Genomic DNA, 27,785 nt, shown 5'->3' with positions numbered 1-27,785 from the left:
GCAAAAGCCCGACATATCGGGTGAAGGATTTCAAAATTTTATTTCAGTTTGACACTTTGAAATAATTACTCTAGAAATTGATCAGCATCATTACAATTCTATTTTCAAAATCTGTCAACAATATTTAATTTATATTTTAAAATTTGGCTCACAATGATTTTATTTTGTTTAAAAAAAAATAATTCGTTGGAATAAGTTGTAGCGTACGATTTGTTGTAGACTGTCACATAGCGTAGGCAATACCTTTTAAAATTTATATGTATATGAATTAATTGGTACAAGACAAATAATTGAATAGAAAAATCGTAAAATATTTTAGTTTATATTAACTAATTCTAGATGCTAATTAGATCTATTAAATACATTTTTTTTAAATATATAACAAATAATAATTTCTAAATATATGAGTGAAATATAAATTTGTCTATAAACTCTATATAATATGAATTGGAATGTTATGGGCAATATATTTAATTCCTTCGAATTTCGAGTAAACGAATAATGACAAATTACACCGATTCTGACCATTTTCCTTTGAAAACTGTGTTTTCCGAAAAAATGCTCCAGCCACAAAGGTGCTAAATCAATTAGATACGTGACTGGCAGCAGCCCGTCTCGTTCATATAGGCGAGTGTTGGTGTTTGTGCGTCTGTGGGCGCGCACTTCTCGGTAGAACATTAATTAGTAATGTCGTGGGAAAGAAAATAGAATGAGGTAAGATTATCTGGGAGAATCGTGAGGTGCGAGTAGAGGTCGGGTCGCCGGGCCGATGGATCGATTGTTTGGTGGAAGTTCGTCGAAAAGAAATTTCCAGGAGATGAATGAATGACGGCACGTCAACTAGATACAGGACTGCTCGCGGCAAGGGCATAGGCCATGCGGCCCGTTGATTGGCCGGTCTTTGAAGGAACGAGTTTGTACAGGGTCCGCGAGAGTGCGCGTCCCGCGCGCGCACTCGTGTTAGATCTCGATGGCGACCAAGATGTGCCTGAGAGACGAGCCGCGAAATGCCTAGTTCCACCGTGTTCGATTTCCCGTGACTTCATCGTCGTTTCTGTTTATTCGATGCGGCCGGGAAACACTTTGCATGCCTTCCGCGTGTCGAGCCGGCTTCGTTACCCAGCGGGATTCGCGCGGTGTCTATTATTCTCCGCGAGTGTGGTGCGTGTGTGCGTTGTGTCGAAGTGTCGAGAGTTCACGCCGAATCATCGTCGTCGCTAGGAGAGAGCGAGAAAGTAAGGACGAGAAAGAGAGCTACGATGTGTCTGCGTTTCTGCTCGTACCATTTCTCGATCAAGAGTTGACATTTTCGAGCATGGAACGTCGGTCTCGCCGGACAAACGCGTCGTCACCACGGCATTAGCAAATACAGGCTCCGTCGGACATACCGAGTAAGTCCGTTTACCGTCTTTTCTCTTTTCAGAGCGCCGATTCCTTTCTTAAAATCTGTCTGTCTTTTTCGTTATCCAAGTCTCGTCTCTCTCCGTCGAACCTCCTCCAGCTTTGGTCTTCTGTCTACCTTTCTTTCTCTATCCAACTCCCTTCCCTCTCTGCCTGTCTCTGTCTAACTTGGTTTCTCTCTCTTTCGCTCTCTTCGACTCCCTCTCTTTCTGTGTTCCTTTTCTACACCGCCTTTATTTCGTCTTCCCTCCATATTCTCTTGCTCGTCCTCAGCCGCCTTCTGTACCTTTTCCTTACCAGACCATCACTCTTTCCTGTCGAAGCACCGCGCGGCTAACGGACGCGAAAGCATCCACCACCAAACTGGCGGTGTTTTGCCTAGTACATCAAGGATACCTACCTCGGAAAACGTAACCGACGTCGATCTCCTAACGAGCGACACCGAAAAGCTTCTACTCCGAAATACTCTACGAATGTTTACACCTCTCTCGCGCATTCGTTTTTATTTATCCCCCGTCTCTGGTCAGCTTTCTATCCTTCCCCTTACACAGATTTTTATTTCCTTCTGCTTCCTCCTCTCTTCCTTTCGTTTGCTACCCGTCTCTTTCTTGCTCGTAGCACCGTGATCCGTGTCTCTGTCTCTCTTTCCTCTTCTCCACCTTTTGCTTTCGCAGGGATCAACTCTCTCTATCCCTCCGCCAATCTTTGCTACTCGGTCCCTCTCTTTTGCTTTCTGCTTCCAGCCACGAGAGCTTTGCGCGTCTCGGGGAAACATGTATTCACGAATTGTGTGCTCTCTTTCTTGACGTGCCCACCGCCGAACGCAACGGTGCGTTTTCTTCTCGAGTCGTTCCAACCAGCTTTTCTACCAGTCGCAGTTTCGTTTTCTCGTGGCCTACCTTCCCTTTTTCTCTCCCTCTTTTCTTCCCTACCCCTACCCCGTTCGGTTTTTAATTTCTTTTTATTTATTTCCTCTTTTTCGCTCCTCCTTTCTGCTGTCGAGCCATCTCGATCGCTCCGGTTCCACGTCTCCGTCCGTTCTTTCCTCCATTTTTATCCTGTCATACACTTCTGCGTCGCTACATGTGCTCTATCTTTATCAAAACAATATACATGTTACACTACCTACTCTAGGTCTACGCTCCCGTCAATCGAATATCAATTAGCAGTTTTATAAATTATTCAGTAAACCCCAATACAGCCGTCGAGACGACGTGGATCTCTTCAGTTATCATGCTTTGCCTCCGTAATTGACGATTCACGATAAATCCTACGAATAATTAAGACAGCATTACTCATTGGACCCTTAGGAGTGGAAGAGAATGCTGTTTATGCAAATGTCACGGTGTATGCACGGATGAATGTAATCTTGGGAGCAATCTTTTCTTCATATTAGTATTATTGTTGAGTAACGATCCTAACCTCGTCGAGCAATCAAATGCGATTAAAATAATTGCCGGGTGATGTTATCCCTCCCTCCTACCCCCTGCTGGTTAAACTGTAATAATTACTGCTCCACGTAAATAGGCATGCTAACATTATTCAGAACACTTCGAATACAATTATAATACCTATAAATAACCGGCGAGTTATTTCATACCGGTCGTCTCTTCGAAATAATTAACTCGAACTAACGACTTTGACTTGACCGGAAGAGGAAACCGGCCCGTAATTCAACCGGTCGCATAAATAAATACAGTTGAATTTTCAAAAACTGGAACTACCAGTTTTCCATCGGTAATGATCATAAAAAATCGGACCAGTTCGGTAGGAACGTATTTTAGTTTCAAATATTCGAGAGTTTCGAGTGCGTGTGAGCAGTTTTGCTAATTAATGCCAAGCCGCTAGACAGGTAATAAGGCAGGAGGGGGCGGTGGTATGACGGGAAAAAAATAATATCAGAGCAGGTTTATTCGGTGCTGCGTTTCGATCGTACATCGCAATGCGTCTCGTTTGAGATGGTAATGGATGTTAATAACCACCAGCGGTGCAGGGAGTCTCATAGGTGGTAAACGCGGTGGGGTACACATTCGGAGGTGAGTGTCTGGTTGCGTGCACAATCTTGGCAGAGCGAATGGACGCCGGTGGTAGTTGATAGAAGTGGAGGTGGTGACGAGATGACGGCGCGAGGGTTCAAGTAGAAAGGGAATAGAGTTCAGAAGCGGTCGCTTTGATGTAGACACGCTCCACACTCCTTCACGCCAATAAACCTTTATGGTGAAGGTTTCTTCAAGCTTTCTTAATATTGTCATCTTTACCTTTGGTCTTCCCTGTATAATGGAACATCGGTTACTCGAAACGTTTCTGACTGCCCCCCTTCTTTCAACCCCCACCCTTCGTCTTTTTTTTAAAAGTTTGCTGCCTCGTCGAGGGTTCCGGCGCAAAAATGGCTTTTAGGGGTGAAACCAACCCTCAAAGGACAGCAGCCGCCTGCCGCTAGTATCTTGACTGCTATATGGAGTAGAAAAAATCGTTCGAATCATTTCACGCGTTGTTAGGGATCATCGAGCTGATTGTCAAACACCCCCCCTTTGTTTGTGATTCAAGCAGCCGTTACTTGAACCACGTTACTCTACGGGTTCAATCGCGTTCAATGTTACGAGCATTTTCGTTGTTTCCGAGTATCATTAGCAGTGACTCGTCAAACGTAGAAACGACTAATTTTCTATGACAGTTCCGCCACAAACTGTGCTTGCAGATGAAAGCAGAAGCGGTCCGAGTTTTCGGTTAATTGTCTCTAATAAGCGTTCTCGAGCAACAACCCTTCCTCTTCCACAATTATCGGCAATGAAGCGTCAGCTTTTGCCAGTCACTTTCGCCGTGCAGAAGGAAAGATGGGTTACGCGAAAATAAAAGTTAAGAATAACAGAAGATGAAGGAGATGCCGCGAGCGCGGCCCGGCGGCTTCGCTCGGCGACGGGACATTGGCGGACGAGTGCTTTATAAAGTCAAAGAACATCGATTTAGAGATTCTTGTGAGAGAACTCTTTGATATCAAAATGAGAGAACATGAAGCCCCCCTGTGCTTTAACCACATCGAGCACGTGGTATCAAACGACACGATCACAAATGGTCCCGCCCACTCTTCCGATCTTCGGCCTCGCCGCTAGGGGATTCCCACAAACGTGTGCGCCGCGACAACAGAGGGTGGCTCATACGTTGCTCCCTTTTATACAAGGTGGTTCACTTAACCCTATGACCTGAAATAACTCTTTAAATCCGCCGATCATAATTTCTGACAAGTGTCGCCGCGCTCAGACATCAAAGAACAATCGATTCGAACCGATAGTGATGTTCTTTTATAGCGTTACCTTTACGTACAGGGGAAGCTCTCTATAATCTGCCATACACATGTATATGTAGTTCCGATTCCTTTGATCTATTATAAATTGTTCGAGTAGTTTGCTCTTTTATTTGCTTGGAGCGGTTCGCAACGCGGTCAAAGTGTCGCTTCGAATGTGTGTTATGTACTTCAAGGTCGGTGAAAAAACTGCGCTTGATGTTTAACGAAAAATTATTTCATTACAGCCATGGGCATTGTATGTTCGATGCGTGTGTACGTTGACGTATAATTAATAAGAATAAGCATATGTATAATTAGTGTTCATTTTCAATAGTGTTCATAATTAGAGTTCATTGCACTGATATTGATTTATGACTTGACACAAGTTTCTGGGCGCATTGCGCGGAACTTTGATATTGATATTATTGTTTGTTACGACTGTGCATTTATAATATTCCCAAGAATATAAAAACAGATAAATTATTTCGCACATACGTGATTGTTTTCACCTAAATGATGACTTGAGTAAGTCAAAGTATATTATAACGTAGTACATCGATGGAAAATTGATCATGAATAGTAGAACAACGCGAAAGCAACTGGCGTTAGATGTACTTTGTGATGTATACCCGGCATAAGTTCTGTCAGCGTTCACTCTACTTTTTCTACGGTATACTTCACAGATATCCGCGAAAGAGGTACGTTATTTCGCGAAATGATAGGTTCATCCTACGAAAGCACCGGTGTGTGCGTAGCAATTCCGCGAAACGAATGGTTTGGTGTGCGGGGCACGTGTTGAATCGTGTCTCGCATACTTCTATCAAACGCTTAAACAGGGTAAAACGAGCAAATCAACGCGGAAACTGTTATGATAAGAAAAAAGAATGCTCGCGGGGGTGTACGGGGAGCGGTGGTTGCGTGGATGCGGGGGGCAAGCGGCAAAGATAAGTGAAAGAAGATAAAGAGGGCGCCGAAATGGTACCGCGTTTGATCCATCATCTTCGTGTCTGTGTGCAATAATTGTCTCTATTGTCTGTAGCACTGTTCTCACTGTTTGCTCCCCACCATTCTTCTGTTCCCATTCCGCCACCGCCGGCACCACCGCCACCTCCATCACCACCCTTTTGTCATCCAGTTTCCTGGTGTCGTTGCGTCGCTCAGCTCAATTTGTGTGTCAGTCTCTCTTGTGTGACTGAGAGGCCACCTGGTATATCACGGTGTATCAGTGCACGCCTCGCACACGCCTCAGATACTCTAAAACCGAATATATCTACATGCAATTATACGTACGACGCGAGACGTCGATGAACCGGAACATTTTTAAGGAACAGACGTCGGATTCGTCGGCAGCGCTGTACAGTGCCAGACAGCGAGCTAGATTTTACCGTGCAACCCTCTTGCAACCGTTTGACCTAAAAGAAATCCTCGCGTTTCATTCCGTTCCTCTTGTTACAGAAATATATGACTTAACACGTTGACGCCGGCATGGGCCACCGGTGGCCCATGCTTGTCTGTTCCATGGGGCGGCCTGACCCACCGGTGGCCCATGCTAGACTGTCCCATGGGGCGGCCTGACCCACCGATGGGCCACGTTTGTATATCAAAAAATACGTAGTACAAAATGTAATTTTATTGATTTAACATTATACATTAACATTTCTACCTTATAATCAAACATTGAACACAAGATACACAACTTATAATTTAATCAATACATTTAAAATATCTATTTATGTTTCCGATGCAATTTTTTAAAACATTTCAAACAAAGTGCCGGCTTATTCGGACAACTGCTACAAAAGGTCATTACTTTTTTTGTTTTGTTTGCGGCATACTGTATTCCTTTTAAGTTTGTTAAGCGTTTGTAACACTCTTTACATCTTTTCCTCATCTTCCTCGCGGATCCTTGGTATGAACTTAAAAAATGTTTTTTCCGTCTCCTTACTATTAGTTCTTCACTAGGGGGATTCTCAACACTTTCCAATAGAAAATCAATAATTTTTTCTCTAAATTTTAAAATTTTGTAACGTTTGGTTCCCCACTTTTTGTGGATGTACCACGCATTTACTAAAGAGGTCCCGCATATTAGCTCCATGACAACTTTTCGATACCATTTTACTGTTTTCCGTAAAGATTTATAATAGGAACACATCTGATCAGATATATCAACTCCCTTTTTCGCACTATTGTAAGAAAAAACGGTATCTGGTTTTAATTTATCACCTTTGCCACGAATAATAGCGCAATTGTGAGATTTCGAAGTGGTTAACATGCACAGGGGTCTTTTGTCGGTCCACTTCAAAAATTTCACGCCGTTCCGATTTTCAAGAGATATAATGTCGCCGCGTTTATGTTTTTGTTTTGCTTGCGGCGGTAGAAATTTTCTGTTCATTTTCACTGTACCGCAAATATATGTTCTCTTAGTGAGAAGTTCTTCGGCTAAAGGAATACTTGTATAAAAATTGTCGGTAAATAAAATTAGCATTAAACAGTATAATTTGGTGCCACGCCGCCCCATGCAGCGGACCGCTAGTTGAAGCGCCGCCGCACGGAACGGACCGCGAATATCCGCGCCGGCGTCAACGTGTTAATTTGGCATCACATGTTTATGTATCTCGTCGTGGTCACTGTCTTTAAACTTCCGCGCGATTGCAGGAATCATCCTTAATTCTCTGTCTCCAACTGTGGAAACACATAAATTGTTTTCGTTGTTTTTATTCGCGTGCATGTACAAGGGTTGATCAAGATAACGGAAACATCTCGGATACTAAAATTCTTTATTAGTACACAACAGTTTTGTTGTATAACACCTTAGGGACGGCTTTGACAACTCAAACCGAGGCTGGAGATAAGGAAAGTTGTAAATTAAACTTTAAGAATCGGCATCGATTGATGTCGCGGCGCATGTTTTGATGTCTTCAGCGCCCGAGCTTGGCCTCGACGCGCGGCGGCTTTGATGCCGTCACGCCTGACATTTTTATTACCATTTTGAATCTACCAGGGGTTCCGAAAGTATACCCCTGCCCAGGAGGTGTTAATAGTTCTTCAAAAATTAAAGATTACCAGTGGTGGACTACGTAATAAAATTCCCAATAGTAATAGCAATTTCATAAACCAACAACGAACATCTTTCGAAGAACCTTCTAAACAATTTCTTGTCTTTCAACCCCTTACGTTTGAACATATTATCATTAGCATGGGAATTAGCTTCGAATAGAAAAATCGAATCTGAACACTTGGCTCCACTAATAGCGGCGATTAAGTCCTTTAGGGATTGCTTAGCTTTCTACTTCCTGTGGACTCGAGCGTGTTAGTAGTTAATATTAGATCTAATAAGTGGAATCGATCAATCTTCGAGATTCAAGGATATTTCTCAAGAAATTAGAAAAGATCTAAGGGACGAATGGAATCGTCAAAGACGTTCGTTCCCCGAGGACAAAAAGGAAGTCGAAGACGAAAATCGTCGCCGTAATCAAGGTAGAAAGGAACCGGGTGCAGTTAAGTTTAGTTACGCGCATAAGGAAGGGGTTTAGGGTGGGGTTGAACAGAGGGGGAGTATGTCTGTATTGTCGCGAATGAGACGAAGGGGGAAGAGAAGAAAGCGAAAAAGATAAACAGAGTCCATTAGGCCGTGCATGCAACGGGCAAAGAGCGCAGACAATGAGGGTCAAAGGCGCCACTTCTCTTGCCACGTTTTTAGCTGGGCGATCTTCATTCTTTGAGGACTTTGTTCCGCTGCCGTGGACCCACGGGAAATTCTCTCTGTCCGAAGAGGCCGATCAAACAGTCATGAGTATTACCTTCGGAAACCTCTGCCGCCGCGCGTATCGTCTTTATCCTCTCACCGGGAACGATACCGGCGCGCAAACGTTTTGCATAATCGCCGATTCCAATCGCGGTAACTGATTTTTCGTGCGGACAGGGTTCGATTAACCTTCTGGCTTCGTGCGTGCATCTTCCTCGATCGCATCCTAGAACGGACAGCAGAAAACGCGGCGGTCAGGATCATGCAAATCCGCCTATGATGCTGCGTTCACGGTTCTTGATTGAATCGTGCCGAAGCATGTGAAACTGAAACAGGATATCGCTATCGTAATTATCATCGTGAATATTGCTAAACACATGCTGATTAAAAAAGTCTCAAAGTCACTAGACAGCTTACAATATCAGCGGAGCTTTGGAACAAAGGGATGCGGCACAAAACGGAATAGACAATGGACATGTTTTGTCTGTCTAACGTTTGATGCAGTGTAGTTTTGAAAACAGGACAAGTGCTTCGTTTCGTCGTCGGTTTACTTATATTTTTAATTCAGCACCCAATTGAAATTGTTTCGTTCGCAGCGCATACATTATCAGCGAATTTCTCGGGGCTTCTGTGAATTAGGCCTTAAAAATAGGTTTGAAAGCCTCCGCTGACGCTAATCCGAGGTGCAAAGCGTCCATTAGTAATCAACATTTCCGCGGCGTTATTGTACATCGATAATGAGCGGAGATTGTGTACATACAGCCTTAACATGCCCGGGGGCAGACGGAAGTAAGTTTCCTTCAGAACTTACGCCCGGCTCACAAATTACTGTAATTACTGTACTTTAGAAAAACTGACCGAACGGTAACAGTTTCTTTGTCGGTACGACCGGTCGCAAAGAAGTTGCGAGAGAGCCGGGTAAGGGTGTCGCGGCACCGAAAAATCGACTTGCAGAAAGAACGGTTATTGAAATGTACCAATCGTTTTGTAATCGAAAAAGTTCGAGGCCAAAAAAATCATTTGCAAGCAGGTCGAATGCACGCAGAGCCGGCTGGAGGGTTATGCGCGAGAAAGCTGGAAGCGGTGGTTTAAATGCTCGGCACGCTCGCGCGGGCACATTAAATAAAATATCAGCCTTAAGGATATTCTCCAAAAATTTTTGCTCGAGAATCGCTCGCTCTCGCGCGAAAGAGAGAGAGAAGAGAGAGAGATCGCGGGTACGTAAGGGGCATATTCGATAAGAAAAGGCAATACAAGAAACTATGACCGGGGTCTGGTTGAATTGACGACTCGCGCGCGGCATGCTCGAGCGAATCGAATCGCGCTCTCCGGCACGGTTCTATCCCTCGGGCTTGTACAACGATCCCGTTAACGAACGACGCCATTAAGGGCGCATTAACATATAATTTTCCGCGAGAAATTATAGGCGACTCGGCTGAGTTGGCTCGCACGGTGTTTATTATACACATCCAAGAGCAACAGAGTGCCCGGCGTATACTGCCGATCGAAGCAGGACTGAGAGCCAAGGTGAGAGAGAAGAGAGATTTTAACTGACGCGATGTGTTAGTGCATTCATGCGAATCCATATTGAGAGGCCAGAGAAACATGTATACATGTGTGTGGGATCGCGTGCGGCGGCAAGATCAAACGGAGAATCTCCTTCTCTTATACCCTCTCATCGTAATTCTCCCTCTTCTTCCCCCTCTTCCACGGCCGACGTCCGTGTCGCTTTATCCCCAACTCTCTCGCTCCACCATCACGCTCTCTCTCTCTCTCCTCTCTCTCTCTCTCTCTCTCTCTCTCTGCGCCGCTCATTTTTCCCTTCTTGCTTAGTCGCATCTCTCTTATGCACGTCTGGCGCAAGTGGCACCGATGCATTGCTATATAGTTTCTCACTTTTGCTCGCAAACGGTCTTTTCGTAACTTGTCTTTCTCTACAGACCGTTCCTTGCCACTTTCCTTCCCCTTTTCATAATTTCCGCGGCCCCCTGTGCCTTTTGTTTCATTATTATCATAATAATTTAATTTCCATCGATTTCTCATCCGTCCGCGAACCGAAACTCACGTTTAGCGTTGGCTAATGGGATTAGCGGGCGCTTCGGATACGTGTCCAGTTTGGATTTCTCGTTTTTCGATCGGAAATGTTCCTGGCAACCTGGAACTGGGAATATTCGATCATTTTCTAGATGCAGTTTTATAATAATGACCGTGTCACGAAGGTATCGTAAACGTAATTGTTGTCAATTATTTTCTATCCGGAGCGAAACGCCGCAACGGATTTACTGCTAAGATGGCTGGGTTGGACAAATCAGTGCGCTAGCTTGTAATTTACCTGAAGGCAATGGTCGTTTGGCAACGACTTCAATCGGGTTTCATTGAACATGGAATTAAAAAGATCGTCTGGATACGACATGGGCTGATGACATACGGATGTTTTCCTTATTCTTTAATCTCCCTTATCGCTGCATTTTATGCGTTTAAGCGAACACATAATTTAGTTCTCGCACAGTTTCTGATGTAGATTTTGGTTGACTGATTCTGGAAAGATAAAAGCATGTTATAACGCATTCAAACGGTTATGATTCGTGCGAAGAACTAAATACAATGAATATTACTGCAATTGCAATATTCACGCATGGAACCCACAAGCAACCTGTAATTGTGTTCGGCTCGCCGTTAACTGGGCACCAGGACGACGAGATGCATAAAAATTAGCAAGCTTAAAAATCCGTTGAAAATATCACGATTCAGAGGACTTATTTCTACTTGGCTGGAGCTACCTGTTCAATTTTTTTAGCGACTGGAAATTGTTTATACCGGCCACAAAAGCAAACTGCTTGTTCAAATTTATGAAAATCCCCATGTTTCCGTAAGAGTTTTAAAGTATGGATAGGTATATATAGCTCAGAATTCGCCCTTATACCTGGACCCTACCACTTTTTTTATCCCGCCGTCCACCATGGCCAAGAAGCGGAAAGGGAAGGGGAGTGTACGAGAGAAAGAGAAAGAGGGAGAGAGGCAGTTGTGGCCGCAAGGGAGGTGTGGCAGAGTAAGAAGAAAAGAAGAAGAAGGACGGTGCAGGAGAGAGGAGGAAAAAGCGAGGGAGAGAGATAATACTCGCTCTCCCTTGGCTCTACGGTCACTGTGTAGTTTCAGTCTTACTGTGTACGTTGTATGGGGCACAGGTCTTCCTCGGCATCCTTTGTCGTATTCACATTCAACCGGAGCCGTTCCTTCAGCCCTTGTTTTTCTGCTCGTTTCGCTGATTCGGTATACACCAACGAAAAAATTTCACAGAATAAGGTTTCGAGTGGCGATCTTATTCGGAGGAACGCGTTCGCTCGACGAATTTTTTATTGAATCTCAAATCCAGTACGCGTTTGATATGCTGACATTTTCTTCGGTCACTGAAAGGCCAAGCAGATCCCATAAATCAGACTCGAATAAATTTACTCGATTTTGCTAACATCTTCGACCAACGAAATACGTTTCGTTACTTAGAAATTGGATATTAATTTTTTTTCGGAAGCTGCATGCAGATAATCAAAGAACATTAAACGTGGGGAATAGTTGGCGACGCGACCTGTGATAAAGCATCGAGTGTCAATCATGAAAGTAATGAAAGTGTTTGAATGAAAATGTTTTCGATATGTGCTCAGAGTTTCAACGAATCCTTTTTACAACTTGAATATCGTATTTTTCCGATAACTCATGAAATTAATACCGACGGCCCGTAAGATTAATCGAAACTCCTGCACAAATCTACCATGGACGTAGCTTGTTGGTATTGGATATCATCGAATCAGCTAACGGAATAAGCTTTAAGGATAATTAACTATTGTTACTCACGGTGGAAAAGGCTGTTTGCTCTGTGAAAATATACTGGTCCGGGGAGATTATCACCGTATAAATTCAGCATGGCAAATGATCCTGAGGAAATGTTTCGTGTTCTGTTTTACCCAACTGATGAAATGCGTGACCGCAAACAAAACGAAGAAGAAGACAAAAATGCATTGAGGCAAACCAGCAGAAGCATGCAGGCTGCTCGACAACTCGGGTGTTTTTATCTGGAAAACCTTATTCCCGAGATTTCCTGTGGGCACTGCAACTACCTAAAAACTATAGTTCCTGTGCGATTGATACAATTGTTCCGCGTGTGAACTGCAATTGTGATTTATCTTACTTCCGCTACCAGATGTCGTTTGCGACGAACCGAATTCTGGATCCTGTTTCCGCCGCCTTAAATGTGATTTTTAAACGGACGTTACATAGAAACAATAAATCGGGATACTCGAATGATGGTGTAGTGGCAAATCATTTAATTTTACATACGAGATAGGCGTATGTGATCTGTGAACTTTTAAAAGCGATTCGTAAACAAATGTACGCCTTGGAGGCATGTAAATTATATTCTTAAACGAAGCACGAATATGAAGTCATTCCAACGAAGAAAACCCATCATATCATTACAAAATCAAGGTATTAATTTCAAAAATGATTTCAACTCGCTATTACATTTCTATCATTCTTTACACTTTTATTTTTCCATTATTTCACAGCCGCGATATAAATGTCACTGTTATATTGGCCAGATAGTTTAAATTCAAAATTGAAATTCCTGTTAACTCGTACTTAAAAAAAAGTATATAAGTTTCCACGCGACAATCCTAAGTAGGTCCTTCTTTAAAAATTTAAATTCTTTTCGTTTGGAACTGAATATTTGGATGAAAATAACATCGAATATATTGAAGCATACGCATAATCTGGAGAAATGAATGAAGGTCAATCGGAATTGAGAGGAGAAAGGCGGGGCGACGAAGAATCTTGACACGTCAGTGAACATTCTCCTAAGTCGATGGTCGAGAGTCGGCGGTCGTGACGGTCGACGACCGACGGTCGGTGTAGCTGCCGGCCGAGCGGTCCCTTAGAAGTTTCTTTGAAAGATTCGCAGCTCGCGAGGCATAATACCACTACATAAAGTCATCTGGCGATAACGGTGACACGCCTTTGACCGTTTCCGCTCGGTCTTTCACCAACAAATCCTTGTCGGTACTTCAAAAGACTTTAGAAGCCGGTGTTTATGGCCTGATCGGGATCATTTCCGTTTCGACCCGATAACGCTCCCCTTATTATTTAATTGATAACCTTCGTTGTCATAATGGACGTTCGATATTGATAAAAGTTCCCTCGGCGTCTTTGAAAGAAAATACCTTTTGGAAATGTTATTAATATTGCATGGTCTGCCCGGAGTTTACCGAGCTATCTAAAGCTTACACGCGCTGGGTATATTTTAACCCTTATTTTAAGGGGAGTAAGTGCCTCGAGACTAAAAAGGGTAGATCAATGGTCTGCTCGTGTCATTGTCAAGAACCTCTCGTGCCCGATGCGGTTGATAAGGAAAGTTCTCTTCTTATCGGATGTTGATTACTAGTTACAAACATATAGGGTCAATAGATGGAGAAGGCGGTTACAAAATTGTATTCTCAACTGAGCGTAAAATATTCTTGTACATCTCTTTCGTTCATGGTTGCACGAGTATTGATATAAAACGCGACATAATCGCGTCTTTACGACACTTCCTTTGAAGATAATTGATTCACAATCCTATTTAAAATATACGCTTACATAAAACATCACAGATCCAGAACGTAGCAGGACCCCTGAGGAAAGTTTTATTTAGACGTAATGACGGCCTCCGAAATTAATTTCAGGTTTCCTTTAACTCGCGAAGCAAAAAGTTAACGAATCCACGCAAGGGTGTAGAGTGGCAACGCAGGAACTCCGCTCGACATGCCGTGTACCGCACTTGTTATCTATTACAGAAAATTCTCCTAATGATTTTAGAGCGTGAAGCAATAAGATACAATGTTCCCCCTCGTCGTCGCACAATGTTGTAATATGACACTCGTTTAATTGAATTGCGATTATTAAAATCGTCTGAAACAGTATTCTTAAAATACAATCGATTACTTGCGTCTATGTCGTACTGAAGATAATAAATTCTCAATGGATTGCAAAACTATTTATATAGAATTTAAAAAGACACTAAACATGATTGAGAAACCTTTGAACTGCCCCGATACGTTTTTGATGTACTCCGTTTATTCGACTCCAGTCTTCCAAGAAAACTTTTCCCTAAAATTCTTCCAAACGGAAAGCAGAAATCTCTGCGGTCGTGTTAACGAAAAGTTTTGTAACTGTCTGCTACGTGGGGAGAAACGGAGTAAGAGAGGTAGAAATGCAGAGAGAGAGAGAGAGAGAGAGAGAGAGAATCGGTAAGAGGAACGAGCGGAAAATCAGGAAAGATAAACAATTCGAATTATACTCTCTAAAGCAATGTGGAAATTTAAATGGTCGCCGTAAGAAAAGCATAGGAGTCGTCTGAGACGGAATTCCTCGGTTGGGCGCGTAAAAGAGATTTTACCGAAGCAGTGCGACCCGAAGGTGGAAGAAGGAAAAAGGAGGTGACGCATAAGGAGGATGACTGGGTGGGTTGGTAGGAAACTTACAGGTACCAGGAGGGAAGAGAGAAAGCTGAAAGGGTTAGCTGAATGGGCGCCATGTGTGCTTTTCTCGTTTGAGGAGCTTCGGATTGCCCAGTGCTGTATCTAGATTTTTCTGCGCTACCGACCTCCGCTGAATGATCACAATTAACCGGATATCTCATGAAACACCTGGAGCCTTTCCGAATGCGCGTATTTGGACTACGTCGAAACAACGAATTCCACTTAAAAGGAAGAATGCAATTCGACGATATTTATCATGATCTGTGTACAAACGGCACGGTTTATCCCGTTACTGTTACCGACGGAGCAGGAACAATCTCGCCGAAGATACGGCAGAACAATGAGGGTACAGAGAACCGTACAAATTTCAAACAGCGCCAGGATCACTGGTACCGAGGTGGATCGAAAAGGAACACCGATGGAAATGAAACAAAGAAACCGGAAAGACGACCGAAAGATATCGCGACTCTTCTTCGCCTCCTCCTCCTTCGCTGTGATTCTGTTTTCTTTATACTCTGTTTTTCGGACAATTCCAAGTAGTAAGCCGCGATTGCCGACACGGCTATCTAAGATGTGAAAAAGATGGAGGGAAAGGCGGGGAAAGAGAGATAGAGAGACGGGAGGGGGAGGTGTGGTAAACAGAAGGAGACGTCGAAGAAACGGAGAAGAAATAGAAAGAAACCGAGAGTGAGTAAGTAAGTAAAGTAAGAGGGTAAAATAAAAGAGGAATCGGAGAGCCCTTTGGATGCAGACCGTAGAGAGGAGGGAGGGAAGGGTCAAATAAGGTGGACCGCTGTCGGAGTCGAAGCGGGAGGCCGCTCAAAGTGGACAGAAAGAACGAAAGAGAGACAAAAGAGAAAAGAAAACAGAGAAGAGTGAATGCGAAGCAAACCGTGCGCGTGAGACAGAGTGAGAGGAATAAAGAGTGGAGGGGAAAGAGAGAGAGATAGAGAGAAGGAAACAGAGACGGGTGGAAAGAAAGCCACGAACGGGACGGCACAGGTAAAGGCAAGAAGGAGGACGAGGAAGACGATGAAGGAGAGAAGAAGGCAAAAAGGGAGATGGAAGACACAGACCTCGCCGGCTGGTGGCTGGCGGCTGGCGGCACCGCTTGATGTACGTCGGGTCCGTAATTACAGGTTTTCGGAACGCCTCGCTCGGCGAAGCACGCTCTTTGAAAGCTGGGGCCCTTCCCTCGCCTCGTCATCTAACTGGTGACTCCGAAATACTTGTCATTTCTTCGATCGCTTTTTCTCAACCAGAAAAATATCGCCTATCTTCAGAAAATGTTAATGCATTCGGAGGAATGCGCACAATGGGAAGCACCTTTTTCTTCATGACATTTTCGTCACCTTTGCGGTTTGTCGTATCTCGGTATCAGTACTAAAAATCGATCTTTTTAGAATCTTTTCTATCCACGGTATTACTTTTTTATTCGCGCGATTTCATTCCCTTGCCGAAAGGGCTAATCGTCGAAACGCTGAAACTGTTTGCTGTTTCTTGATGGTCGATAAAACGGTGGTTCGAGACACCCGGTAGATGAAAGTTAAAAGTTTGAAGCACTTATGCGTCTGGGTAAAATACGTAGAAGAGTACCATGCAGCACATTCAGATTTCATACGAGCGTATCCAATTTCGATTACTCGTAATTGAAGGAATTTGTAATGGATAGCTTGATTAATGTTGAATATGTTATATTCGATCGCATCATATTGATTGGTGAAATTGTTTGTACAGATTATTTCCTGTCCTGTGCTTATCATATTTCTAGCAATATGTGCAAAAGCCTCCTCGCACCGTGAAAACCACGGTATTGTGCACTTTAATATTGTGTTTCTACATTTGTCAGAAAACCGAAAAATGTTTTCGGACGACTGGAGATAATGCTAGTAGGATGCGAGATTTAAATTCCGTACGGTTTGATACATTTTTACACGGTTGAAAAAATTTCAATATCTTGGGACCTCCTTGTATGGATTCTGAGTATTTCATTCGTCGATATCAAACAGCTTGGTATGCGGGATAACGCCGATCCTAGCATTTACCGACCAAGCGAAAGGGGAATATAGCGTGTCGCTCGGAGATGAATTTTGTACGTATCCTGTCCAGATGGCTTTTCCACACTCTGGGGTTAACTGGGATACTTTCACCTTCTAGGAATTCGATTATAATTCACGAAATGTCACGAGCTTTGGTCAACTAGCGCAATATACATATTTCGCTCATTATTTAAATCATAAAAGTTTGTATGAAAAGTTTGAAGTCCATTGTATCAGAAGAAATGTATAATTCCAAACGTAACAAGGAAGGATAATGTCGAGTGAACATTATAAGGATCAAAATATTCAGATCCGTTCAAATAATGATACAATATCTGGAACACTTCAGCAGCATTGAAAAATCCAAGTACATTCAAAAAATGTATGGTCTCATTCATGCAAAGAGCCTCATGTCGTTATGCGAGATTGAAATTGATCGAAAGTTTCCGCACCATGCATAAAAATCTTCACGTTATGTGCAACAGCCCTAATAGTTCTTGACGCGACGCATTTCTTTCGACATATAATTATATCTCACGGTACCGTGCTTCGAATAATTATAACGACGGACATCATTAAGCAAGTAGAAAATGAAGAAGACATTAGAGACCGTGCAAGGTACCTGTTGAAATGATTATTCTCGTACTTTCGTCGTTATTAAAATTGAAGATTCTAATGAAGTATACTACATTGAATGGCGGATCACCCTCAGATCCCTATCAAAAACGCTCGGTTAATGATTAAGACTGAAGTGCAACTGTTCCCAGGTTCATCACATCAGATTCCGTCATATTGATAACAAATTCCCACCTCAAATTGAACGATTTTAAAATCATGTAATCATTACTGTAATGACAGCATTAATTCCTTTCACGGCTGTTATGATATCTTGAAATGAATTTTTGAAGTAGTAAAATTGTACGTGAACCAGAAAAAGTTGATTTAATACAATAGAATTATAAAAATTTGTAGATAAAAATTACCATTCTTCATTGAGTTAGATGAAATGTGATATTAAAAGTCATGAACAAAGAATATAAATTAATAAATTTTATAACTTATTTTACAATTCAAGCACGGTTTTGCAGAAAGAATAACGTTTTCATGTAGTAATGAAAAAATTCGTAATATATACCTAGAAACGTTCTGAAGTTTGAAACAGTGTAACTAGTGCCATCTATTAGGAAAGACGGAACCAAAATGGTAAATAAAGTCGTAACGGTTTTTTTTGTAAACTTGTACACGATGTTACAGGTGGTTACAACTACGTGCATATTCTTCATGTATGTATTAATTTTATGTTAATGTTCATTAAATTATGATTTAGTCTTCTGTCCGTATAAGATTTCCATTGCATCTAAAATTTTTTACTTAAATTTGTCCTTTTCAAATGAAAACTTTGAAAATTCTATCAGTTTTGTGAAAAAACGGTTGGTTATTCTATTAAAATATTTTATGTTTAAGAAATAAGCTAGATATCAACTATTTTCATTCATATTTTTGTCTCTTTGAAACTGTGTTGAACATAGTTATATTTTAATAATCACAAATTAATTTAAATATTCTATTAAAATATATTTTTTAATTTTCATTGTAGATATTGAAATAATATTTTTACAATGACAGTATTATGAACAGGTACTACAAAACAAGTTTAAGCTGTCATTTAAAAAAGTTGTAAAATTACAACTAAGTTATTATTATTAATTTGTTATTTAAAATAAACTAGTACAAAGATGTAATTGTTAAAAGGTATATATAACGTCACATTTATAAAAAATAAATGTGGTGTTCAATTTTATCACAGCAATTATTTATAGAGGAGAGGTATCAGAACTGAACGCTTCGCATTCTGACAAGATCAGACATTGTATCCCTACTCCACCCTTCCTGTACCAATGTGGCGTCGGTCCTGGTCAGGACGCAGCCTTAGCTCAGTTTGCCTGGAGACGCGTAGACAGTGGTATCGCATGTTCATTCTGTTCTATAACAATGGAAGTTAGAAGCTGCCAGTGATTGAGGTCGATAAAGTTGTAAAGATTATAATAGGTTTTACTCAGCTAGATAGATTTCAAGGTCAGGTATAGGAAACTCTTAGCAAAATGGTATGTATATTCCTTTTCATCCCTTAATATGGGGAAATGTGCACTCAAGCGAGATGATTCATTATGACAGCTTTTCATTTCATATTTTCTCTCTCAAGCAGGTAGAGATCAGATTTCTATGGTTGTCTAAAGCTTTTATATACTGTAAACGTACTTATATATTATGATATTGATGTTCGTATATGTATGTCGGTGTTGTATGCCTTTCAGTTTTGACTGTTGAATTCTTTATCTTCATTTTATGTAGATGTGAAGTTCCTTAGTTTGAAAATGTTTTGTGCTTCTGTTTTACCTTTCTAAATGCTATACCTATGTAGATTTATTCCTTTTTTTATTAGTAAACCCATTCCAATCTTGAGAGTTTATATCTTTTTAGTGAAAATTCAAATCAATGGTTTAAAATAATTTAACACAGGTTCAACGAGTAAATTACTACAATAATTAGAATGGTATGGTTTGTTAATATTTTTGTATGACATTATACAATTGTGTGCATTATTAATGTTATGCTAAAGTTATGTGTCCATGTAGTAACATTATGATTTGTTTCTACCTAAAAAAGGATATAGCATAAAAATGCTGGGATCCTTATGAAATCATATTTCTATAGCCTGTCATAACAATAGGTTGAACCTCTGGGAATATAATAGCCTTTTCTTTGTAAAGGATACCTTACCCTATAGATCTATTAATATCTAGCCATCCTGTCAAAATATAATTTTACTCTGCATTGAGTTTTATTCTACGACCAAGCCCTGTTTGGGGTTGACTGTAGTGTTCAATAGATTGCGTTATAATTTTTGTCGATCAATACCACACAAATGCTCTGCGCGGACCAATAGGGATATATAGAGAGACATCTTTCAATGCGCAGACTGCCAGGAGCTACCCTACAGTTTTTCTGTCAGGCCCCGCCCTTAAAGTTCTTTAGGATAGGAAAACCATCCTTAGGTGCCTAATTGGTACATGACTCACCACAGGGCTCGATCGATCCAGCATCCCTAGGCTTCGGTCCTTTGTTCAATACCCCTGAATTCAAAATATAGCTCTCCCATAGCAGATTACATCCTGAACTATATAGATATTGATGTTAACTATATAAAACTAGAAATATTAAAAATTTGTATAATTTAGATTGACATAAAAACAATTTGTAATATTATTTTTTATTCTCTACATGGGGGTAACAGGGTTATATAATAACAAACTAGTTTTTTTATCTTTGCTTCATAAAATGATGTATGTATGTTTAATATTTATGTCAATGATTTATTTATTGTTTTGATGTGTGGTAAAGATATTTATGCAAAATATTTTTTCTCTTTATTCTAGTTTTGGATTAACCATGTCCACTAAGAGGCGTCGTGGGCCTAAATTAAACATAGAACGTAAAATAATACACGAAGGCCATAATAGATAGGATGAGTGGATCTCGACAAAACGAAGCACGTTGCTTCAATGAAAACTCTCCACGGCCTCCAGTGCCTGGTAAGTTTTTACATAATCAGAAAATGTAATTTGTAATATTATAATACAAATGTTTATACTGTTTAATATTATAATACAAATATTTGTACTGTGAAAAAGTACCTCTGCATATGCAAATAATATCTGTCGCTTTCATTACATTCCTGCTTTTTTCATACATGGCAATGTATAGGTTAACTTTACATGATAACAGTTAGCAACATCAAGAAAAATTAACTCAAATTTTAATTACAGGAGAGGAAACGGGAAACTACGTCAGCAGGTTCCGTCCACAGAGTCCAACTCTGACCCCTAGGCGCTCTTCTCTTGCAACTTCAACAGCTTTAGGTTGCGATGCTACGGCACCTTTGGGATTTGAACCGGAAGGTTGCTGTAGTACGACAACTATGGAAAGTGATTCACCGCCTGCTTGTTTGCAGTGGGCTAGGAACCTGCACTCCTTGCTGCAGGATCCAGTGGGCTTGGAATTGTTCAGGAAATATCTGGATCAAGAAGGCAGACCACATGCAAATCCTCTTAATTTCTGGTTTGCGTGTGAAGGTCTCAAGGAACAAGATGACCCTGAAAGGATAAATCAATTGGTTAAACTTATTTACAGAAAGTTCTTCCTTAAATCGCAGTTAGCCATACCAGAAGATGTACGAAAGGAGGCTAATCGTCGAGTTAAGGAAGGACGGGCGGACGAAAAGGTGTTCGATGCTGTACAGTTGGAAGTCGAACGCCTCATTAATGAGACTACATATCCAAACTTTCTTCGGTCTGATATGTATCTTCAATATGTACAGTCCTACCAGAATGCAGATTCTGGTGGATGTCCTAGTTCAGGATCGAGTCGAGAGATGTCTGTTTCTTGTGGGCCAAGCTTATTGCCCACTGTCCATGAAGACAGTGAATTTGTTAGTTCCGTGCATAGCTCACATTCAGCTAGTGAAACGCCTGGGGAATTGAGGGGTGAGCTGAGATTGACCAAAGATATGCTTATGGCTACTCAACAAACTAGGGCGATGGATCTTCGACCGAAGCCAGAAGCATATGCTGGGTAATATATATATATATATATTTTTAAATAAATGTGTTCTTCTCACTTAAAACATTCATTACCTAGAATGCTACCAAGTCAGACTTGCATTAAACGCTTTATTTAGCTCGTATTATTTTTAAGCTTGATGTGTGAATTTTTTTGGTAATGTTTTGTAGTGTATAATGTTTTTGTACACATCCACTTATAATATTGGAAAAATCTTTAATACAGTTGAAGCGTGTGAATCATATTGTGATATACAAAAAATATTGTACATTATATGAGTGTTTTAATTTCCTACTATATTTTAAATTTATGATAGATATGTCAGTACGTTTTCCAATCTTTTGTTTGTTTTCCGTTTTGTTTTGATATTTTGCGTGGCGCTCGTAGCATTTACTTGCAACATGGAGCTAGTCCATATCATATGCTCGTACCCAGACTGCACGCACAATATTCCTCATACAATCCAGTATCCAGACAGGATTCAGAACTTCAAAGCTTGAGCAGTGATGCACGAACAGAATCAGACAATATGTCCCTCACCGATTCATCAGTGTAAGTTTTTTTTATTTTTTATAATATACAAAGGATGAATTTTAATTTGCTATAATTTGTTTAAAGTTTATAATCCCATACATAAATCAATGTATAATAATCAGCTTTAAATGTTGGAAACTTTTGTATAGTTATTCTATGAATTCTTATTAAAGTACTATATATAAATTGCTCTATTCTGGTAGTATTTATGTATTGGTACACCAGTAGGAAAAATTCTTTAATATAAAGAGTATATTGAAAAATAAATATTCTATACTGGTTATAATTTTTTTCTGTTAACTCTCTAAACATTATGATTCAATTGTGATGCGAACTTAATAAATTTTGCTTAACACATCTATATTGTTGTATAAAGTACTAAATATTATTATATGTCACATAAATGTACATAACTTCTCTTCTGCGTGAGAATCTCTTTGATAAATAAAAATTAACAATTTCACGCCTGAATATGTATTCACCTCCATTCTAAATTTTAGCTCTATTTCAGTGCATATAGTTTGCTTGAAATATTAAATTAGGGTAAAAGATTTGATCGTATAAAAGATATCTAATTATTAATAATAATTTGTTTACGTTTCTTCTTTACAGTGATGGAATGTCAATGGGTAAACAACGAAGTAAAAAACAGTATATAAGACAATGTAGAGCTATGAAAGATTCAGCTAGTTTAAATCGTGATCCAATGGCTCATCATACAATCATCCCCCGTACGCAGCGGGTGCCACGCGATCTAATGCATCCATTGAAACCGGAAGAATTTGCTCAAGTGCTTATTGAGAAGTTAGAGAATGTCAAACGCGAAAGAGAATCTCAGGAAAAGCTTGATAGGCATTTGCAAGAGGGCGAAACGATTAACAAGGACGTTGCTTTGGAGATGCCAAGTGGAGCTCCGAAAGCACTAGCTGACGCACTGAGGGAAAAATTGTTGATAGAGGAAGATAACGATCAAGCAATTCTGGACCAACATGTGTCACGAGTTTGGTCGGACCTAACGCCTTCTCGATCACCTGGACTCTCATCACCAAGACTGCATTCGCCTGAAAGAAGACGTTCTACGCACAATTATCCACGATCGTACAAACAAAGAAAAGAGAAGGATGTGTTCTCTACGTTTTCAGCAGATAGTGGTAATATTCACGATTTCCAAGAAGGCAGCGATCTTGTCGGAGCTGGCTCCATGAGTTCATTAGGATCTCACTTGCCTAAATCTAAATCCGTGCCATCTGATTATGCCGATTCCCTCCATAAACAAGACCTTTATCTTCAAGGTACATATTCAATCATTTTAATAAATTATTAACGACGAGACACTGTTCTATCATCATTCATTTTTGCACAGGTCATGACCAGAGATTCCGAAGGTCGGATATGACTAGGAGATCAGCCACAAAGAAGTCTATGACGGAATTAACAGATAGTGGTGTAAGCGTTGTAAGTGATGCGCCACCATCGACGATTAGTAGAGATATTCGTCTTTTGTCATGGCTTAAAGAAACTGATAAGAAAGATGTCAAGCACAGCCGTCATGGGAAAAAGTATGGATCTCGTAGTGGCTCTTTGGAAAGGACGAATAGGGAAACGTGGGGAGTTCCTGCCCAACCTTTTGTTGCCGACCCAGGAATGCCACCATTGCCACAACCTCATACAGTAAATGCTATTTCGTTGTTAAGAATTGTGTAAAAACCGTACGAGATTATTACTATTATCTACTATACAAATTTCTTATTTTATCGATAGGCAACCCAATTAGAAGAAGCAAGGAGAAGATTAATCGAGGAAGATAGGGCACGTTCAAGTTGCAAACAACGCCATTCTAATATTTCTAAGCAATCATCGTATGAGCCTACAATGCAGAGTCAATCTTATGTTCAATCAAACCAATCAACGTTAAGGAAAACGAAGCAAGATATCGGAGATTTTACCACCGTTGTGTTCAGTTTCTGTGACGAACAGTTTCCTTATAGGACTAAAATTCCTGGTCATAATGTCACTTTAAAGCAGTTTAAAGAATACCTTCCTAAGAAAGGCAGCTATCGGTGGGTATAACAAAATATCACTTTACATACCGCAATGTAATTGTTGCTTGCAATTGTTGTAATTCTTTTTAGATATTTCTTTAAAACTGAGTGCGAGGATTTGGATACGAAGGTTATTCAAGAAGAAATAACTGATGATTCTGAAGTTTTACCGTTATGGGAGGGTAAAGTTATGGCGCAAGTCAAGGCGCTCGAGTGATAGACTGAAACAAGGATATTCTCAATAAAGAACGTGCTAACTTCGATAAAGTGCCGCAACTAATTTTATTTAAGAGGACCAGCATTCTAGAAGAAGAAAGCTAATAAAGGCGATACTCGGTATTAGTATATTGAAGTTGCTAAAGCGGTTTCTTCCGTTTTGGCTGACCGAGCGCAAGTGCTTTTAAAATTGACAAAACAAAATGAAAACCTGTTAATCGAGCAAAACCATTATGTGTTTATTAAGTAAAAAAAGAAGAAAAACGAAACCTTGTTTAGATGACTATAGATGTTGTTGGATATCGATCCTTAACTAATACTTGATTTTTACAGAATTTGTATGTTCTTCGAAATGTACTTTTTAATTCCCATCAAAATGATACCGTCGACGATAATATTTTGTATAGTATTTGTTTCTTCCCGATTATCGAAAAACAGGCATATGGCGTTGCTGTATTGTACATAATTTTACTTATGATTTTTACGAGAAAGCGTTCCTTTCTGTGGCGAAGTTTTTGCAAGCAAAAAAATACAAACAACTAAAGAAATCAGAAAGAAACGAACGTGATTCTAGTTTGATCAGTTCTACACGAAATTGGACAAGTTGCAAAAACAATGAATTTACCGAATTTTCAATGGGAGCAACTTATTCATTTTCGGTAACAGAGAATTCGTGAAAACATAACCATCGTGATCGCAAATTTGGTTATCCGCCGATATCAGTTCGGACAGATCGCATCGACGCCGAAAAACAATATTGTATATTGATTGAATGAATAATTTCTTCCTCTTAAAGACTTCCCATAGTTTTCCAAACGACTGTACAAAGGCCCGCGTAGTTCATCGCCTTAGTAAGGTCTGTATAGGCCTTAGATATACATAGAAAAGAACATTATTACAAATTAGTTCATAAGATGATATATTACGTGCATTATGAAATACACACGTTCTGCTTTAATGTACGTAATATATCGGCCCCATTCGGAATACTGTGAAAAAAATATTAAGAATACAAATCATGTTTTGTCGTACCACCATTATCACCCATTTGACATTGTAAAATAAGCTCCTGCATCGCATAACACAACACATACATGGGAAATAGAAGCGCGACACATAAAAAAAGAAAGAAATTGGCATTTTTCGGGGGGATGGGTGGGCATGGGGTGACGGGAGGGGGGATACGAAGTACTTTGGTGGAAATGGAAAACAAAAAAAAAAGGAATCGTTAGTGTCTAGCCCGTAACACAATGTTTTATCAGGTGCGAAAAATTGTGCCTTTTTAGTGCAGTAAGATCGAAGTAAGCCTAAGAAAAAAAAGGTTAAGAGATACTTATAAATTGGAGACCAGCGGGTCTAATATCGAGAGGATAAATTTGATACACCGAGCGTTTTGTATATATTTTTTTCCAAACTTCATCATAGTCTTTGCAAGCTTAATCATTAGCATCGTTAACGCTAAAAGAAACAATTATCAGCATCGTTACTTTGACAACACTGCGTTTTTTTCGTATCGAATTCTCAACGACAATATACGTCCGTTCCGTTTCACTTTTTCGACTTCAAAATGATTCTTGCGACGAAACAATTGGTTACCTGCGTATGTATTTAAACACAAACAAAATGACAAACGGAAGTAAAAGTTTAAAAATCGAATGTGTGATTGAAATCTTCTCGAATGGCCTTCGCATACTGGTTCGATTCTTATAGTCGTAGGCGCTCGGCTTCCTAAAACTGATTTTTGAATTTTTAACAGACACCGAGAAACGGAGAGAAAGAAAAGTACGGAAAGAAATGTAGTAACTACATTAAATGAATTCAATGACGCCGAGGCTGGAGGCGATGCACCGTGGCTGATAACAGTTTATTGTATGTAATTGATTATCTTTAATTATTACCACGAATGATAAAGTGTTCCTGTACCTAATTAATTAATAATGATTATTATTGTATATCAAAAGTATTGAGAATAATAATGCCATTTTCACTGGATTATATGAAATCTATTGTACTCTATTACTTTGGAAAATTACCTGTGTTTGTACTGTTCGATTCATTTTGTGAATGTTCACCGTTTCGTTCTAGGTAATTAATAAATTATTGTCTGGGATTCCAGAAGAAGAATACAATAATGCAAATTTGAAATATACACAACAGAAGATTCACGTCAATTATTCCTTTCTCATCTCATCTATCCTCCTATTTAATTTTCACATCAGAAAATATTAAATAACATTAAGTGACGGTATCATAATGACATATAACGTTAAATAATGTTAAATAACGTCAAAAATATTAAATAACGTTAAATGACGTCTTTATAGTGTCAAATAACGTTAAATAATGTTAAATGAAGTCACAAAATATTAAATATACGTTAAATGACGTCTTTATACCGTTAAATAATGTTAAATATTATCAAAAAATATTAAATAACGTTAAATGACGTTAAATATTGTTAAATAATGTCAAAAAATATTAAATAACCTAAACTGACGTTATCATGATGTTAAATAACGTTAAATAATGTTGAATAATGTCAAAAACTATCAAATACCGTTAAATGACGTTATCATAATGTGAAATAACGTCAAAAAATATTAAGTAACCATCTTTGATGTTGTCATAATGTTAAATAACGATAAATAATAATAAATTACATCAGAAAATATTAAATAACCTTAATTGATGTTGTCATAACATCAGAGAATATTAACCCTTTGCACTCCGTGGTCCCCTCTCGTGGGATATCGTAATTCTGGCCTATCACTCCGATGTCCCCTCTGAGGGGATATTAATGTTTATTAGTGAATACGGGGAATTAAGTTATTTCTGCGCAACTTTTTGAGACGTGCATGTTTCCCTGACGTTTTCTCTTGAAATGGCACAAGACATCAAATTAAAATATAGTAAAATTATTAAGATATATAAAAGAAGTGTCAGCGAGTTTTGTGTTAGAAGAGAACGTAAGAAGCGTGCTCACTGCGGTCCGAGCACTTCTCGGCGCCACTTGAAATATACAGGGTGTTTTTCAAATATTGTAACTCCGGGAAATGGGGGGTAGCTGAGGCTATTTCAAGTGACTTTTTCGTTTGCCGAAATGCAATCTGCGGCTTTGTTAACGAGTTATTAACAGTTAAAGTTGGTTGCGCACCGACGAGTTTTCGTGCTGCTGCGCACATGAGCGCGAACGATTCAGGGACGACTCAAGCCCGTCTCGGTGACAGGAGCCACGGCCACGTATCGCCTCTGAGCCGCGTTCGATCATCGAATAAGAATTTCATGAATTTCACAAATGTTATTAATGAAAAACTTACCAATGCAGTTGTAAATGTTGTAATCCAAAAGTTGTAATCCACGTATGTAATCCACGTATGTAGAACGGCACAGATTACACTA

General features: G+C 40.0%; 1 protein-coding gene across 2 annotated transcripts; it reads left to right on the top strand.

Moving 5' to 3' along the window:
- The first annotated feature begins 836 nt into the window (after positions 1-836).
- Positions 837-26,493, top strand: Axn (protein axin). Of its 2 annotated transcripts, XM_078190556.1 has the most exons (8): positions 837-1,391; positions 20,412-20,567; positions 20,802-21,606; positions 21,982-22,146; positions 22,741-23,420; positions 23,492-23,799; positions 23,890-24,188; positions 24,261-26,493. In XM_078190556.1, exons 2-8 carry the CDS (start codon positions 20,501-20,503, stop codon positions 24,385-24,387), a joined length of 2,451 nt encoding a protein of 816 aa, XP_078046682.1. In that variant the 5' UTR covers positions 837-1,391; positions 20,412-20,500; the 3' UTR covers positions 24,388-26,493. The 2 variants fall into 2 exon arrangements, with proteins under 2 accessions (XP_078046682.1, XP_078046683.1); XM_078190557.1 differs by lacking the exon at positions 21,982-22,146.
- The last annotated feature ends 1,292 nt before the right edge of the window (positions 26,494-27,785 follow it).

Source organism: Augochlora pura, chromosome 9, assembly GCF_028453695.1.
Source record: "Augochlora pura isolate Apur16 chromosome 9, APUR_v2.2.1, whole genome shotgun sequence".
NCBI lineage: Eukaryota > Metazoa > Arthropoda > Insecta > Hymenoptera > Halictidae > Augochlora > Augochlora pura.
This window is presented reverse-complemented; position numbering and strand designations above follow the sequence as displayed.

What these genes read in the sequence shown, in the direction of transcription:
- Axn (XM_078190556.1), top strand. Translation starts at nt 20,501, where the DNA reads ATGAGTGGATCTCGACAAAACGAAGCACGTTGCTTCAATGAAAACTCT. An exon ending in TCCACGGCCTCCAGTGCCTG is followed by an intron (nt 20,568 to 20,801) that starts GTAAGTTTTTAC and finishes TTTTAATTACAG; the next exon opens with GAGAGGAAACGGGAAACTAC. An exon ending in CCTAAGAAAGGCAGCTATCG is followed by an intron (nt 24,189 to 24,260) that starts GTGGGTATAACA and finishes AATTCTTTTTAG; the next exon opens with ATATTTCTTTAAAACTGAGT.